At 36.4% G+C, this 17,951-nt stretch overlaps 2 protein-coding genes across 9 annotated transcripts in view; both read right to left on the bottom strand.

Annotated features, from left to right (window-relative positions):
• TTC21B (tetratricopeptide repeat domain 21B) overlaps positions 1-5,062 on the bottom strand; it is a 44,904-nt gene extending 39,842 nt beyond the window's left edge. For both annotated transcript variants that reach the window (XM_075028545.1, XM_075028546.1), the window contains exons 1-4: positions 5,020-5,062; positions 4,639-4,768; positions 3,454-3,564; positions 2,006-2,172 (exon numbers count right to left, since the gene is read on the bottom strand). In XM_075028545.1, coding sequence (XP_074884646.1) covers positions 2,006-2,172; positions 3,454-3,564; positions 4,639-4,768; positions 5,020-5,040 — 429 coding nt within the window. In that variant the 5' untranslated portion in view covers positions 5,041-5,062. The remainder of the gene's footprint in view (positions 1-2,005; positions 2,173-3,453; positions 3,565-4,638; positions 4,769-5,019) is intronic.
• A 2,464-nt stretch (positions 5,063-7,526) lies between these two features.
• Positions 7,527-17,951, bottom strand: part of LOC142031311 (sodium channel protein type 1 subunit alpha) — a 68,142-nt gene continuing 57,717 nt past the window's right edge. For all 7 annotated transcript variants that reach the window (XM_075028538.1, XM_075028539.1, XM_075028543.1 and 4 more), the window contains 5 exons: positions 13,880-13,933; positions 13,403-13,540; positions 11,622-11,726; positions 10,983-11,253; positions 7,527-10,633 (listed from right to left, as the gene is read on the bottom strand). In XM_075028538.1, the coding sequence (XP_074884639.1) occupies positions 9,465-10,633; positions 10,983-11,253; positions 11,622-11,726; positions 13,403-13,540; positions 13,880-13,933 (1,737 nt within the window). In that variant the 3' untranslated portion in view covers positions 7,527-9,464. The remainder of the gene's footprint in view (positions 10,634-10,982; positions 11,254-11,621; positions 11,727-13,402; positions 13,541-13,879; positions 13,934-17,951) is intronic.

Genomic DNA, 17,951 nt, shown 5'->3' with positions numbered 1-17,951 from the left:
CAGCAGACAGAACAAAACCTGGCAGAAGTGATGGCATAAGACATTAAGAATATCTTCTGCAAACATTTCTGTAGAATATGTTCTGAAGATTTTGTTTATATGAGACACTAAGAAACATACGGGGTGCTGAAAAATGAAAGAAACTTGTTTTTTTCTTCTGCTTTCCCATTAAAAGAAAAAACTACGTACAAAAGGCAAAGATCTGACATTTCCCAAATCTCCAATAGTATTATAAAAAAAAGAAAAAAATATAGTACTTAGAAGTTTTAAAAGGTGAAATGTGTCTTTTCATTGAAGGAATTATTACTTGTAATTAATTAATTTTATTTCTGTTATGTGCTCCAGACATTTAATTATAGCTTAAGTAAATCAAAACTATTTTGAAGTGCTAGATTATTTAAACAAATTATAATTGCCATCAGAACAAAAATTTAGATTATAAAACATCACTAGCTCTTTTGTAACATAGAATTAAAGAAGTGAGTAATGTATTTAAAACTCAAAGGTTAGTAGAAGAGCCATATTTTGTAATTGCTAACAATCCAGGTCATGGTTTTGTTATGCAACAGAAATTGGCTGAAATCCATACACTCATGCATTTTAAAAAAAGGGAGATGTTTTACTTCTATATAAGGAGTACATAAAGTATCTTATCAAAAGGAACTGCATATACTAAGCAAATCATATTTCACTAAGTTTAAGCTCCCCTAACCACCTCCTGAAAAAAATGAAGTGCACATAACTTTGTATTGTCAAACTAGGAAAAGGGATAAGCATAAGTGAACTTAGAAAAAAGGAAAACTATTTGTTTTCTATATATTTAAATGCTAATGTACATTTTTATGTATGTGTATGACCCTCTGTAAAAAAAAAAAAAAAAAAAAAAATTTCAAGTCCATTAAATACTTCAGCTGGAAATATTTCCCACTAAGCAACATTCCCAAATACGGTCTCTTAAAAACAAAAACAAGCAAACAAAACCCAACTACTACGGTTTCAATAAGCAAAGGCATAAATACTGTTATTTTACCAAAATGGCATATCCCTAGTCTTTTTAGAAATTAACATATTAATGCTTTGTGATGTCCTTAATTATTTCATTAGTAAAAATTAGCCAGTAATTAAAAATAACTAGAAATTTTAATAAATAATCAGTGACAGTTCAAAAGCTAAGGCATTACTTAAATTCATAATGTAATTTCAGAAATTAGTGTTTAGAATAGTTGCAGATTTCTAACTCACGTAAATATAAACCATAAAACTAGATTACAAATTCAGCAATGTACTGAACCACACAGAGGAACAATTCAGAAACATTCGTGTTTAATACTAGTGTCATAAGAGAACAATTATGCATTCAATTTTAACAGCTCTGCCTTGAGGGTGTGTAACTACAAAAAAAAACCCAACTTTTTTTTGTTCTTTCTCTCCTTGAATTGAAGCTGATACCTCCTTTAAAAAAAAACCCAGCAAGTTTTCACAAACCTCTTTAGAGATTAAAGATTCTAGTGAAATTTGATGTCTGTATATAAATACAGAAGACATTGCTACATACAACACTTACACAGATTTTAAAATAAATTACATTCAGTAAAACTCTAGGCAAATTTTGCCTTTAACAACTGCTGAAAACTTAAATCCTTGATCCTCTGGCTATTTTTGAGTCTTCAGATTCAAAACAGATGTCTCCCTCTAGTGAGACTATCACGCTTAGTTTTTTGCGGGGAATTATGATGCTCAGTATCAAGTAGAAAAATTGGCATAACTACATGTTATTTCCATTGGTCAATGCAGACCTCTCATGTATTAAGTGAAAATGAATACTTAGCGGACAAAAAAAATCATTATGCTGAATTCTACCTGGCCCTGTCAAATGAATTTATGACATTAAGAAAGAATTAGAACACAAAACACTTAAAGGAAACCTCCAAATAGCATTGGTGCAATAAGTCTAACTTCACAGCATACATGGTCCTATTACTATTTTATATAGGAAAAACGTTACCTCTTTACCACCACCAGAAATTTTGATCATTCTATCAACATATTCACGGGCTTTGTCCTCACGACCAAGATGCCACAAAAATAGCCCAGCAAAATACAGAGCCTGCTGTCCTGCCGTTTTACGTTGCTCCTTCATTTTTGCATCCAACTCTAGAATAGCATCTCGATCTGAAAAGGTTTTGATCAGAGCTTTTGTTGATAACATCTCAAAGTATTACAAAAGAGCAGCACATAACCCAGGGGTTCCAAAGCAAACCTTGTTTTCTGTATTATATGTTGATAAACACACAGGCAATGCCTCCCAGTTGAAAATATTAACCAGGTACAGATGTAAAAGACAGAAGATGGCTCCCATCAACACAGTCATTTGTGCAAGAACCCTGCTATTTATTAAACCTTAGATTTGTAGCTAAGACTTCTGCCAGATAAATGGAAACCTGACAATAAGGTTCACTTTTACATCAGTGTCTGCCAAATAAGTAAACAGTTAACTGTAGAGCCGCCTAAAATGCTGAACACAAGACAGTTTAGCTCCAGAATCCCTGGAAAATGTGTGATGTGTTTCTTAACTCTAAAGTTCATTTTCTTACATCCTCATTGTTACTGTCAGTTGCTCTCATCAGGTTAATCCCAAATAATAATTTCATTTGTTGCGTGGGACTTACTGCCAAATATTTTTTTACCCACATTCATTTCTGGTCCTTTTTTAGGAGCCATTAAAATCAAATGTCTGACTCTTACTGCCATGACTTTCTCAGAGTCTTGAAATGCATGATAATTTTGCTGCCCTACAATATTAATCTTTAGGGACTCAAATAAGAGTGATGTCATTAGTCAGAGCTGTTTCACATCATACTGCTTAACAAAATTGTCAGTAACAGTTATAAATCTGCACAGTCAGGAAGATACCAGGGCAATACTTTAATGACAACTCAGATTACTTGATAAACCAACTGTGTTTATGAGAATATAATTCTAAGAAAAATAACCCAGTTTTCAGATTGGAGAAAGGAATATCAATGTTCACAAGATTGTCTTCCCCCTTTGTAAGGTCAGGGTAACTTGAAAGATAGAAACAGCACGGCTTTAATGACTTCTTAAGTTGCAGTTCTGCTCAAAAGTACCAATATCAGACAAGAATGAATCACAATCACAAGAAGCTTAATTATTTTTTTTCCATAAAAGATTTTCCATCATGGTAGATAAGTTAGTTTGGGTTTGGGGTTTTTTTGGTGTTTTATTTTACCGTTCAGTCTTACTCTTCACAGTTCTGTGTTTTGGTATTTTTGTTTACAATCTTGGTAAGTGTCACTCAGCTCACGACTAGATACTATGTCAAATGCAAAGCTGGAGTATACCTTTTTAAATTAGGCAGAATTAGTCTACAACTCTCAGATCTTCACACACAGCTCTCTAAAACATGAAGCAGTATTGTCTTAATGAGCATACCTGGATTAGGGCTCTTTTTATGGGCATAAATGAGAGCCATCATTGTACAAAGTGACACCTCCTGTTTGTTTTTAATAGACTCCAACTGACGAATACCCTCTTGGATGTCACCTAGTGAAAACAAGTGCAGAATAGGCTATAACATTTTTAAGACAGAGAATAACAGCATCAAACCTCAATCTGACTTAAATTTTTCCCTCTATTTTTTCTTCTTTGTTTTTGAAAACACTTTCTTCATAACTTCCTTCATTATTCACACATGCATTTTCACTTGTTTGTGCAAGTCTTTCAAAAAGACACAAGAAAGAAAAAAGCATCTCAATGCAGAGAACTTGAAAGGAGCTATGTGCTAGTTCTGCCAACTGCCATAAAGATGAAAATCATCTTTATTATTTGTTTTATACAGGGCATTGAGCAGCTCTTTTTGTTCCTGTTTCTTTATATAGCCAGGATTTTTCCCTTGTTTGTGTGAATCTTTTGAACATCAACAGAAGAGACAATAACTTGAAAAACAGGAATGTATGATTGTAAAACAAACAAAGTCAGGGAGTTTGGAAACAGACCGACCACCTCAAAATCTTTTGAATCCTTCCTAGCCCCCTGCCACAGCCCTCCTCCACTTTGGGTTACTTGTTAGTATTCTGTGACAGACTTGAAATATGGATTTAGCTAAATAAACTCCTCAAAACAGTTTAATGTACAAAAAGATCTTCCCAATAGGTATTAGCTGTCAGCTCCTCTGAGGCAGATGAATACAACAAAGTTAGATGCAGCTGCACTGAAGGGAAGAGATATTAGCTGGAACAAGCAAATTTATCTTTGTGATACAATGCAATGGGCATTTGGGCAGGGCTCAAATTCCCTCCGAGGAACCTGTTTACCTGACTGACATTCATGTAAACATTTAAAAAAAAAAAAAAAAAAAAAAAGGAGAGATACTCATTATTTCTAACTTCAGCACTATGTTCTCTAGATCAATTTCATTGAAACTGGGGGGTGGGGGGCAGTGATAGATCATGAAACACTAGTAACCTTTTCAACATGAAAAACATTCAGTCTCCATAACACTGCTTTCTTTCCATGTAGTAGACTAAAGACTGAATTTGGTGACGCGAGGAAGACCAGCGTTTTGGGAGGGTGGTGGAGGGACAGTGCTCAACAACCAGCTCCCCAGCCCCACGTTACCTGTCCTCAGGGCGCCGTAGGCCCGGTAGAAAAGGAACACCGGATCGCTGCCCACACGCCCCAGCGCCTCATCCGCCGCAGCCCGGACGTGGTGGAAGTAGCCTTCTTGGCAGTAATAATTGAGCAGGGCCTGCGGAAGAGGCGGCCTCGGTTCACTCGTGCAAACGCTTCACCCCGGGACGGCAGGAGACCGCGCCGACCATCCCGGACCGGCCTCCTCTGGCCGCTCGCCCTCCTGCCCTAGGCTCCTCCTGCCCTAGGCTCCACCGCCCTCTCCTGCGGCTCGCCGCCCTCCCACCCGCCGGTCCCAGCCCCTGCGCAGCCCCACGCCCGCGGAGAGGCCCGGGACGGGACGGGACGGCGCCCGGCGGCAGCGCCCACCTGTTGCACCTCGGCGTCCATCGTTGCTACCCAGCGTCGCTGAGGGGGCCCTCCGGAAGGGCGAGGGAGAGCCTGGCCGCACGCTGCCATTGGCTGGCTAGCAGGAGCGCCCGCTGCCATTGGTTTGGAGGGAAAGGAGGCGGGAGAGACACGGGAAGAAAAACTTGGGGAAAACGCCGGAGCGTGTTTGGCGGCCTATTGGGCTCTCGGGAGATGGGGGCGGGACCACCTGGACGGGAGGTCCCGTACCATTGGGTGGGAGGCGGAGGGGGAGGGGTTTGAACGCACCTTGACGGGCGGTGCTGGCTGGGGGTGCGGCGCCCCCTGTCGGCGGGGACGAGTGGTCTCGCCGGCTCCCCTTCAGGAGGGCTTACAGCCGTCAGGCAGTCACTGCCCGAGCGCTGGACGGAAAGCTTTGAGAATTCGTTTTCTTGCTTTTTTTGGCTGGACATACGACGAAGTGGCTCACACTCCATATGTTTCATAAAGTGTCTCAATGCTGAGCACTTCAAGTTATGTGAAGCTTCTCTGTAGAGATGAAATTGCAATGGGGTAAAATCAAATACAGAAAGTTCTTTTTTTTTTTTTTTCCCCTCTTTTTTTCCTCCTAGGGAATTACAGAGTTGCAAAGACTAGTAAAATTCAGGTTTTCCCCTGGAGGTGAAAGCATCCTCAGTCATTGTTTCTAGACACCAGAAACAACCAACCATTGCTAAATAACGGTACTTTAGAATGGCTGTGTTGTCCGTGCAACATGAAAACCGTCAATAACGCCATTTAGTACAAGGAGACAAACCCACCTCGCACTGAATTGGTAGGTGAAGCTGATTCTTCTAGCGGGGAGCGCTCAGAGTAAGCTTTCCTAACAAATGCATCACACATGGCGGTACTCCATTACACACTTCTCATCCCCACTGTCAGGAAGGTGCCAAAGAAGTAATATGTAAGAATATTTGTTTTTCCCTTGTTGGCCAAGATGATCCTCAAAATTTCCTGTTATGTTTAAGTGGTGCTCTATTTGTTCTGAAGTAACATTTCAGCTTCTGTAACACTGAAAACCTAGAGCAGGTATGAGAAACAAGTATTTTTGCTGGCCATGACCTATGAGCTGCAGTGACAGTAGCATAGTTCTCATTTATCTAAAAACTACTTCCTTGAGAAAAGCAAAGTTTAAAAAGCTGTGTATAGAATATTAAAAAATATTATTCAATTTACTACCTTAAAGCAGTCTATTATTCCTGTCAGTTTGTGGATAATTTACATACTTTTAAGATAACCTTTTAAGACATATTTTATCTACATATTAATCTGAAAATATTTATCTTTTAATTTTGATACTTACACTTTTCTATCAAAGTTTTTGACTTTTTTTTTTAATAATGCTTTTCAGAACAATTTGAAGGAAAAGTTTCAAGGAAGATGCTATCAAATTTTATTTCTGCATTAGCAACTGAGCATACGGAATACAATTGCTCATAAACTGGTATTATACTAGGTTCAGTATTCACCTCTCAGTGTTTTCATTGTAAGTTCATAGAATCATGGAATCACGGAATTATTTAGGTTGGAAAAGACCCGCAAGATCATTGAGTCCAACCGTCAACTATGTCCACTAAACCATGTTCTGAAAGCTGTAGGGGAATGCAACATAAAAATATGTAAGCATATAAAATGAACATTTTCAGAAATTCACTGAAGCAATTGATAAAGAATAACCAACAAGCCCACTTTCCAGCTGCATTTGCATTTTTCCATATCAGTATCCACAAATGATAGCTTCTAGTAATGTGGTGCTTCCAGAGAGATTCTTAAAAATTCCTCAGGAAAAGACCAATGGTTATTCACTCTGATGCCAATTCACCTTTTTCAGAAGTCCACTTGAATAGAAGACGTACTATAGCCTATCTGTGGATAGTAAGTAGCAAGAATAAACTGGTTCCATAATCCAAGTCGGGGAATGTCATGTATCTAGTACTATTTTCAGTCCCCTTTTTCTCTTTGTAAACTCATGAATGCTCAGTTCTCATTCCTCTAAATGCTCTGAGCCTTCTGGGACACACTCAGGACAGCTCTGGTATTTGATGGTTGAGTACCCCACTGCATGGAGCTGCTGCATGAACTCGTGAAGTTACTCGGGGCACTACTGTTGATACATGCAGAATCATCATGCTCAGTGTCTAACATGCATTGAATTAGAAACTCCTCATTGGTGACTAACAAGCAAGTCCCAAGAATTTGCTTATGTGGAAAAACAGTATAGTTGACTGTAAAGGTTTTCAGTATCCTCTCCTTCTGTGGTTTTAGAAGCATACCTTTTTTATATTGATGTCAGATAATAAAGACAAAAGGAACATACAATAAAAAATGGAATCTTTATTATATCGGCGCATTAATAATGTTCTTTAGCATCAGTTAGGGTAATAGTAGCATTTTCCTGCATGCAGTTCACTAATACAGTATTAGTCAATAATTTTAATAAAAGTAATCTATATTTAATTTTCCTGTGTAAGAAACATAAAATGTCCTGATGTGTTGGATTATACAATTTTGCTACTTTCTCTTTGTGAAAAAATATTGTGGACCCAAGATAACATTTAGAACTGTTCTAGTGCATCATGAATCAGAAAAAAATATGTGAGTAAATATGAGAAAAGATTAAGGGTTCTGTGAAAGAAAGGTTGTATCTGAAATCTTATGATGCAGGCACTGCTTAGACATTCAATTTTAACTTTACACCATTTCCCAACTGCAAAAAAACCTTAGATTTTTAGAAGCAAATTATAAACTTATTTCGCAGAAAGTATTGGCATGTGTGCAGATATTGTAAAAAATAAGAACATACAGCTATCCATTCTCTTAGTTATATCTTGTTCTCTGGAGTTCTTCTGTGAAAAAGTGCTATGGACAGAAAGTAACAAAAATGGTGTGGTATCAACCTGAAGATAAAATTCAGTTCTTGTTTTATGTACATAATGCTGAAAAATAAAATAAAATGATTTTTACAGTATTTATATTTGCTTATAAAATTCTAACATTATTTTCAACAGGTTTAGTAGTTTTCAACATGTCTGTACAGTTTGGATATACACTATATGCTTTTCACTGAAAATTCAAAAATGTAAAACAAATAAGCTCCTAAATAGCTGCAAAATATTGCTTAATGGTATGGAGGAATGAGGTCTTGTTGAGTAGTTTATTTCATTTAGCTCTGATGTATGGCTTCCCATATTTAAGAATCCTGGACAGTCAAAGGAACAGCAGCATAGGCAATATAAACATGCACTGATAGCATCCAAACTATCTATAATGGTAGATAATACATAATTTTACCTGTTGAATGCTTGCACACTACATTTATTGTGGTACATATTTGATGCAATAAATGTGCTAAGGTCATTATCTGTTTGCTCAAACATGCACCACAGGTTAAAAATTACTATTTACATAGCAGAGGGCTTTTCATTAACAGGTACAACATCAACCTTACTGAGAGCTGAAGATGGCTAAACAATACTGCAGGATAAAGCAGAACAACTTTATAAAGGGCTCTTTTTGATCAATTTGGAGGGCTGAGGCAGATTCATTTAGTACTCGTAGGCAGAAAGACATTTGACAAAGACAAAATCTGTGACTCCAGACCTAGAAAGAAGTTTGCACTTTCTGAAAATTAATGGTCTGTGCAAAAAATAATCTGTCTCTACTGTTCTTGTGAGTTATAGGGGACTTTACAGGCATACCCAGACTTGTTTGGATGTGGTACAACATGAATACATTAATTAAGCACCTCAAAATCTGTTATTCCTTTCCAGAAACACTGCGCTAAAAAAATCTGTTGTTCTTTGTGACTTAATGTTATTTTCATGCATGATCTATAAGTGCAGCATGCCTTCATGCAAATAATTTCTGTGTGTATATTAGTCGTATAATAGAACACCTGGCCCTTGTACCTGTAAAGGTGTACTTAATGCCCTTCCCCAACAGAAGCCCCATTTACAAAAATAGTCACATATAATAAACAACATATGAATAAAAATAAGATGAATCCACCAACACAGATTTTGTAAAAATATGATGTGTGTGGCAGTTGAAATGCAAACAGTGGATACAGTTACTGTATTGTTTTATGCTAAACACACAAATACTTGGTTTGCACCCCTTTTACTGGTCCCTACAGTCTGAGTAGCCATTTTTTCTCTCCTCTTCAGCAGTGTCAGCTGGTAGTGAGAACAGTAACCTCCTCTCAAGGTTGTTTCCCCATATCACAGTCACAGTCACTGACGAGGGGTCACTGTCTTTTAATAGGCACTGACCTTTAATGTACAGTATATTTGTAAAAATTGTCAGTTTGGCATAGACCTCCAGCAGGAGTCCTGTTGACGCAAACACATGATCCTTACAGGGTATGAACAATTTTGCACATAGATGATTTTGCTTGGTATTTGCTTTTATTTCTGAACATCTTTATCTTCCTTTTCATGCTTTTCTTTGACTGGCCTTGTTACACGATCATAAGAAGGTGGACAAACTGCTGTTGATGCAGTTATATCGGTTTTTTCTGTAAATGAGTTTTCATTTAACTTGTCAATAAGGATTTCATCTTTCATACCCTGACCAGCCCCTCCTTCAGTTTTGTTTTTGTTATAGATAAAGGAAGCTTGTTTTACTGTTCGTTTTAAAAGGTGACGTCTATAGGCCCGTTGAATAATGACAGCAGATACCTCCTCCTGTTTTCTTTTTAATGTGGTTGTAATTGGTTCATAGGAAGCTTTGGAAGGATTGGATGCCATAAACCGATCTTCCATCTGTATTCTGAGGGCATCCATCTCCCCACTTTCCCCCAAAACACGCTTTGTGAAAGCAAACAAGATGTCAAGGCAGTGAATTCTGTCACCGCTTACCATGGGTAGATCCATTGCAATAAGTTGAACTTTGTTTGGTTTGGGTAGGTGAAGAGGAGGCTCAAGTGCTGCTGCAAAATCAGACAATTTCTCAAATTCCATGAATTGTGTTGCATCAGGATCAAACTTCTCCCAGACTTCATAGAACATCTCAAAGTCATCTTCGCTCAAGGGTTCAGCACTTTCTTCAGTAGCAACACCAAAGTTCTCCAAAATCACAGCAATGTACATGTTCACCACCACCAGAAATGATATGATAATGTAGCTGACAAAGAAGAAAATCCCAACGGAAGGGTTACCACAGTCGCCTTTAACGGAGCTCCCCGGATGAGCTTTGTTAGGGTCACAGTCTGGCTCCCCACTGTTAAGAATTGGGGCTAGCAAACCATCCCAGCCAGCAGATGTGGTAATTTGAAATAGGCAGATCATGCTGTTGCCAAACGTTTCAAAGTTGAACATGTCATCTATACCAGCTTCCCGCTTAACATAGGCAAAGTTGGACATGCCAAATATCGCATAGATAAACATGACCAGGAACAGCAGCAGACCAATGTTGAACAAAGCAGGAAGAGACATCATCAAAGCAAAAAGCAGAGTGCGGATTCCCTTAGCGCCTTTAATGAGACGCAGGATTCGACCAATTCTGGCAAGTCGGATGACTCTGAATAGTGTGGGGGACACAAAATACTTTTCAATCATCTCGGCTAAAAACATACCTAAAACAGAAAAAAATAAAACCAAGATACGTTACCACTTAATCTCCATATCATAGTAGAAATTTAGAAAAATAGTTTTTAAATTGGTGGTTCTATGTAGCATTTAAAGATATTCTGTAGATTCCACTTGCATAATTTCTGTTATACTTAATATTTGCAGGTGCAATATATGTTGAATGGTTGTAACAGTTTTGATGGTTAGATTAGGTAAATTATTAGATAAAATGAAAAGTTGCATGACTTGGTTGTAAACCTTGCAATGGGAAAAGCCAACCATATAGCTCTATTTGAGTAGGAGTTTATCTTATATCAATTTTACTCACTTTTTAGTTTAATAAACCAGACTTACCTACTATTGAGAGGATGACAACTACAAAATCAAAAATGTTCCAGCCTATAGTGAAATAGTAATGACGAAGTGAAATTAATTTCAGGACACATTCTCCAGTGAAAAGGACAATGAACACCAGGTTTATCCAGTATAAAATATTTTCCATTTCTTCACTCTGATCATCAGTTTCTACCATCATGGTAACCATGTTAAGACAAATAAGAATCATGATGCTGATGTCAAATACTTGCTGTGTCACAAAATCAAAGACCATGCCTTGGAATTTGTTCTAAGGAGAAAAGAAAAAAAGAAACATCCAATACAAACTGTAATTGTTTTTCTTCTCCTGTTAGAAGAAAGTAGAAAAGTATTTGCAGTAAGGCCTATGAGACTTCAATAAAAATGTAACTAGTGATCTTAAATAGAGTAGTCAAATTAAAGTGAATGCAACAGCTTAGTTCAACCTTCTTTGTCTGTATATTCATGCCTAAAATGGTTGCAAGGGGAAATAATTTTTTTTACTATGTTTTTATTTTCCATTTTTGCTGATACACTAGTTAATGATAGTTTTCACATGGGCATATTTCTGCTCCATCATCAATAAAAACTCAGCTGTTCATAAATAGATATTGGTCTGATGTATATAAATAATTTTACCCCTGGTCTTGGTATAGGTTTTTGTGGTTTTTTGGATCCCAGCTTTTTCATTGCATTGTAGTATTTCTTCTGCTCTTCTGTCATAAATATGTCTTGACCTCCAAAGTAAAAACATGAAATCAAAACTGATTATAATCACATTTATATGCAGTGTTGAAAAAACTCTTAAAGAGAAACGTGATTTATTTATTTATTTCATGAAAATCAAGAAGACCGAATTGGGAAAAATCTCTTTGGTATCAAATGCAACCTATGCATTTAGTCCAGAAGTTGTCTGAACATCCAGTATTGCATCTCACTAAAAATAATGCAGCATTTTTCTATATTTTCCTTGAACTCCAAGAAATCCTTTTCAATACCTCTTTTGTAGGAAGAGATGCAATAAACAGCATCTGAGATAAACTCAAATAGTCTGGGCTGCTCAGTACTGTCACTTCTGAACTGTGATTTTAATGAAACAATGGAAGCAGACAAAGTCAGGTTTTCAGTACATGGATGCATTAATGCTTTAGCTATCTCTAGTTTAGCAATCACAACATTAACACTGAGACTCAAAGTCTTCAAGGTTTTTGAGAAGATAGATTATCAGACTTTGGAGAAACTAAGCTGAAGATTGAAGTGTTCTTGATACTGTTAACAGCAAAATACTCTCAAGTCTTTTATCTTGATTAGCTTCCATGTTCAATTAAGTTCTGATTAGCAAAAGCCAGAACTGGCCTTTGGAGTCTGGCAGTGAAGATAAAGAGAGAATTATGGGTCTTTCATGGCAACCTAACCAAAATCCACTGCCCATAGTAACTTTCTTGTAGAGACAGCTTGAATGAAACCCCATCAGACTCCACATACGTCTTGAAGTAAATTTTTCCTGGATAAAAGATACGTGCAGACATCTAATTCCAGGAATGTCTATGAACACATAGGACTGGATGCAGCCCTTTTGTGGAGGAGTGTTTGGGAAGCTTGAAGACATGAGAGTGCATGCACAGTACACTGGAAAGGCTCCCTAACCATATACCTCTAGGCCTCTAACATGTAGAGCTTCCAAAAATCTTAGCATCTCTCATTACTAACATAAACCCAAAGAAAGTGATGAAGTCCAGTAAGGTAAAATTAAACTAGTAATTCATAGCTGCTTATGTCCTTTAGCTTTCATTACCTTATCTATTTACAGAAAATGATTTTAAAGATGAGCATCTGATGCCCAGACCACCTGTATGTACCAGTGAGATTAGCTACATCTGCACTATGAAACAATAAAAAATGGCCCTGAGATAGTTACAAACCACTCCTGTTCTGTATAGTTTCAGACTGTTCAGTTGCCACAAAATAGAACTTGAATACCTGGGATCATTAAACCAGCATCTGTAGTAGTGTGATGAAATAATGCTTTATTTTTCATAACCACATAGCTATTTTTTGTGTGCTGATAGAATCACTACAAATCAAGAAGAAATTCATCAAGAAATTACAAGTGCTCTAATGTAGAGGCCTAAATCAGAAGTTTGATCATATAAGGAGATTTCATGAAGTTTAGGCATAGAAAAGCAGATGACTTGAGAAAGACTAAAATGGACATTGAAAACAGGAGGGTCTGTCCCATTCACTACAATGTAAAATCTTATGACATTAATGCATACTACATCTTGGTAAGATTTTTTATCCTAATATACTTCAGCTTTTTCAATTTTGAACAAACCTTGGGTGTACATTCCATATATCATGCACATGTAAAAATGCAGTATTTTAGAACATCCTTAGAAGATAAATGAAACAATACTTATCTTCTTTTTTTGCTGATTGAAGTTGTCAATAATAACACCAATGAACAGGTTCAGGGTGAAAAAAGACCCAAAAATGATAAAGATGACAAAATACAAATACATGTACAGGTTGTCTTCGTACTTGGGTTGCTGTAATACCTAAGAAAAAAAAATGTGAAATATCATTCCTAAGATATCATGTGAAAATTTGAACTGAACAAGCAGCAACCTTGGGCAAAATGTCCTTAATATTTTGTGTTTGGACAACACGCCTGTCATTTATATCAATGTATTTTGTCCATTCCATCTATTACTGACAGCATCTGGTAGTTTGCATTTAGTTTTCCAGAATTTGTTACAGCAGAATCTCATTTTAGTTAATTTAATTTTGTTTCATTCTATTGTATGGATATGAATTGCTTTTGGAAGATATATAAAGACACACTTGTTGATAGAGAGACATCAAGAAAAAAAAAGATAAATATTTGCAGTACTTACATCTCTTGAGTCAATAGCTGCATACATAATATCCATCCAGCCTTTAAATGTAGCCTGTAAACAGTACACACCTGTTTAAGCATAGAGCTTGAAGACAATTCATATAATTATTTCCAGCAACTGAGTACAGCACCAGGAATAATTAGCATAACATGAGATTTCTAGATAAATTTGTCTCGGCCTTTTTCACAGCTGCTCATCGGATACACTGCTATGTATCCCCCTATTTTGTTGCTATATGAACATTTTAAGCAGTAAGTGTAATTAACTTATTTCTAATTAATTAACACAAATTATAGAATGCAGTGTCATTTTAGTGGACTAAATGTTCATCAAATCATGTCAGCTGCAAAGGCTATATACAGCTGAGAAATAGCCTTATGTAACTGAGTTGCCACCAATGAAGACTGATGTGTAGTCCCTCCCTCTCAAATCAGTCAAAAAGGTGGCAACCAAAGGGAACCAAAAATTTGATCAGCTCAGATAAAGTATTTTCCTGTCAATCAGAATGTTTAGTTTTCTCTACTTTGAAAGACTAATTTAGTAATTCTATTTTCACTTTAAAGATATTGTATTGTGTTTTACAGAGGCTAGATCCCTCAGATATGTTCTGAGATAAACTGGTAGGAAGAAGATGTGCTTTATGTGATCAAAGACTTAATATGCCTCATAGGTGGTAGCACTCAGTGAATTTTTATAGCTATTTCTTCTGCCCAAAATCTGCAAATTTTTATATTTGATGGTGAGGTGTAGATTGCATCATCTGAGTGTTCAAAACAGAAAGTAATTTTCTCTTTGTAGCAATTAGTTCTCTTTTGACTAGGCAACATCTCCAAGTAGAAATCACTCAGCTTTTAATGCAGTTGTGCCCAGAATAAAACAAAGTGAGATAGTTCTCTGTCACTTAATCTCTATTATAATTTTGCTGAACAAGGCTGCAGATCATTGGTTCCTTCATATTCCTTGCCATAGAGACCAGTCACAGAAACAAGTCAGGAGTGGAACACTCTTCATCCATGGTTATTGCTGTATCTCCATCATCTTGAGGTTTCATTTCTAGTGGAGATTTCAAAAAGGCTTTGCTTATGCAGCATACAAAGCAGCTGGCATCATCCTGAAGTGAACTTAAAATGAGAAGGAATTATTTTCTTAAAGGAAAAAGAGGTCCCTTACAGTTTTGAAACGTGGAATACCAAAAAGAGCGTGATTATCCTGAGACGCAAATCCAGTATGCAACAACTTTCACGTCTTGGGGCCAACACAGAAAATATGGAGTTCAGGCAACTTACAGTACGATGGTGAAATCAGAGAACCAATAAATCAATGAATCTGAAAGAAGTAGAAGTCTCAGCTGAATAATTTAAAGTCCTTGTGGAATAGTTGGACTGCAAGGGATTAGGAGAGGTAGGATCAGCTTTATTTATGTAATTTCTAATACATGTTTAACATGTTCTCAAAGACTTTTAATGATGGACACTCCACAATCTCATAAAAAATATTTATTCTGACACTTGTCTTTATTGTTTCCTGATATCTAAATCCTTCTGTTGTCATTTTAGACTGTCACTTGTGGTAATCATTACATATCTGGAGAACAGAGTACTAATCATCCTTTGTGCAGCACCTTTTACTTATTTGCAAACTGATTGTTGCTGCCTTTCTTCTTTAGGTTGTGATCACTGTTCCTTCAATCTTTCCATGTAGATCTTGTTTTCCAGAACTCTGGTTATTCTCATTATTTTCCTCTGAGCTCTCTTCCACTAGTTCATCTCTTGAAATGGTAACCAAAACTGGACTCAGTATTTCAGCTGAGCTCTTACAAGGTCTAAATAGGGCATGATGATTACTTCACATCTTAAAGGCGCAACTTTTGTTTCTGTCTTGGTACATTATTTGCATTTTTTGGAATGTCATGTTAGGTGGAAATCAGCACTTCAACCTGAAACACTAAATGCAAATAATGGGCATACTTTTACATCAGAAAGGTGATGCAAATGATGGAGTGGCTCTTCTGCAAAGTGTGTGCTGTTGCCTCAGATTCAGATACATGGTGATCCTTGCATATCACTCCAGGGAAAGTGGAATTATTGTTTTTTGTAAAATTTTTGGTGTAGCCTAGACTAACTAGAGTGAACAGGGAAAAAATAGACTAATTTTAAAATATTAAGCTTCACCATCATCAGTAAAGTACTCCATTATAAACAGACAGTACCTTTCAGCTAGTGCTAGGAAAAAGAGCTGAAAAACTGAGCTGTCATATTATTATTATTATTATTATTATCATTATTATTACTATTATTAAAAAGGCAACTTGAAAAGAGTGTGCGGGTGAAAAAATGTAAATGTAACATATTTCTGTCTTGCAGTTCAAAATATGTAAAGCACAATGTGTATTTTCCACAGTTTCACAAAACCATATTACCATTATTGAAGAAATGAAGACAAAAACCATTCCCAAAACCTAATTAAAATTAAGTAATTTTAATAATAAAATATGTTCCCTCATGATATTATTAATTTTATTTGTTTTTTTACTGAAAATCAGTAGGAATCAGTGAATGTAATCATTATGCAAAACCATTTACACTAGTTGAGAACTTAGCTGTGAGAAAAGAGATAATACCCAAAGCAGAAGCGTCAGTTCAGCAGGAGAACTTGTAATTTTTAAATATGTTGCCTGAACAATAGCAAGTAATGGAACTGGGGGTTCAGTGTCAAGACATCACATTTAATGAAAGAGTATTATTTCTACTGCATTCAGTAGAAGCTTAGGCCTGCTTAGGCTAGGTATAAATTTTTCTGCAACACATTTTCTTTAACTGGAATAAGGTATTATTGAGGCATTTGTGCATACTGAATAGAAAATAACCCAGAAATGACTAAGACATCAAATTCTTAGTTTCCTTTTTGTATATTCAACTATAAAAATATATTGTATATTGTTAGTGACACTGAATCAGGAGTAATTCATTGATTTCAAAGATTACAGCAGTGTAACTGAAATCAGCATCTGTTCCAAACATTTTTTCCCCCCAAGGAAATTTGAAAAACATGCATACAACTGCAGATTCAAATGTAGTTGGAAAAACCAACAAGACAAAAATCTCCCAATCTACCTTACTATGGTTAAAAGTATGAAGACTTTTTTCTCTAACCAATAATTTCTAATGAAGTCATAAGTAATGCTGGAGTTTCACCACTCCATTTCTTTACCAGAAATAACCACCAGGAAGATTCACATTCCCTTTTGAAGATAGCATCTTGCTTTTAAAATATTGACTTGCTGGAACTTTGAAGCCATCCTAATCTTATAGACCTAAAATTCAGCTTCTGATCTTTTTACCCTACACTTCACAAGGTGTGTTTTCTTATTTATATTATTAACAGCAGAATAACATAACATTGTGCTTTGAGACCCACTGGTTTGCCACATTTTATCCTGGTAAGCAGGATATACGCTTACCAGCAGGATAAAAGCAGGCCTCTGGGAGATTTACTTACCAAAGGATCCAAACACTAGGTTCAAGTTAAAAAGGCATATGGCCATAAAATTATCAGGGCAGATGCCACATCTCTTTGTGTACACCAACCTCTTCCGCTTCACTCATTCATGCATGAAAATTGTGAAAGGAATTTCTCCAGCAGATCTGTCTCTGCTTTGTTGCTTTTCTTTAGGGACAGAAAAATACTCAAACAAGTTCAGACCAAGAAATGAAAAAAAGAAGTTTGGAGATCCACATAGACCAACATGAGCTACTCTGCATCATAGAAGAAAAAAATTCTTATAGAGAGAATGAGTACTTATATGACTGATGGCATGAATATTTACACTCCAAATTATGTAAGAATTTTGGAAAATAGTCTCTGATCAATGAAGTCTGTAAAACTTGGTTATATCAATGGCATGTATTGTTAGCCTGTATTTTGGGGCAGAAAGAATTATAACATTGCTATCAATACTAAAGATTTTCCACACACACCCCTCCCCCAAAAGAAAAAAAAATACAACATGCAAACCAAAAATTAGTTTATGTTCTTTTCTTAGGTCCCTCATTCCAGAAATTCATTTGCC

The sequence above is a fragment of the Buteo buteo genome, chromosome 5, assembly GCF_964188355.1.
Source record: "Buteo buteo chromosome 5, bButBut1.hap1.1, whole genome shotgun sequence".
NCBI classification, from domain to species: Eukaryota; Metazoa; Chordata; class Aves; order Accipitriformes; family Accipitridae; genus Buteo; species Buteo buteo.
Note: the sequence above shows the minus strand (reverse complement) of the source record. Positions and strands in the feature narration are given on the sequence as shown.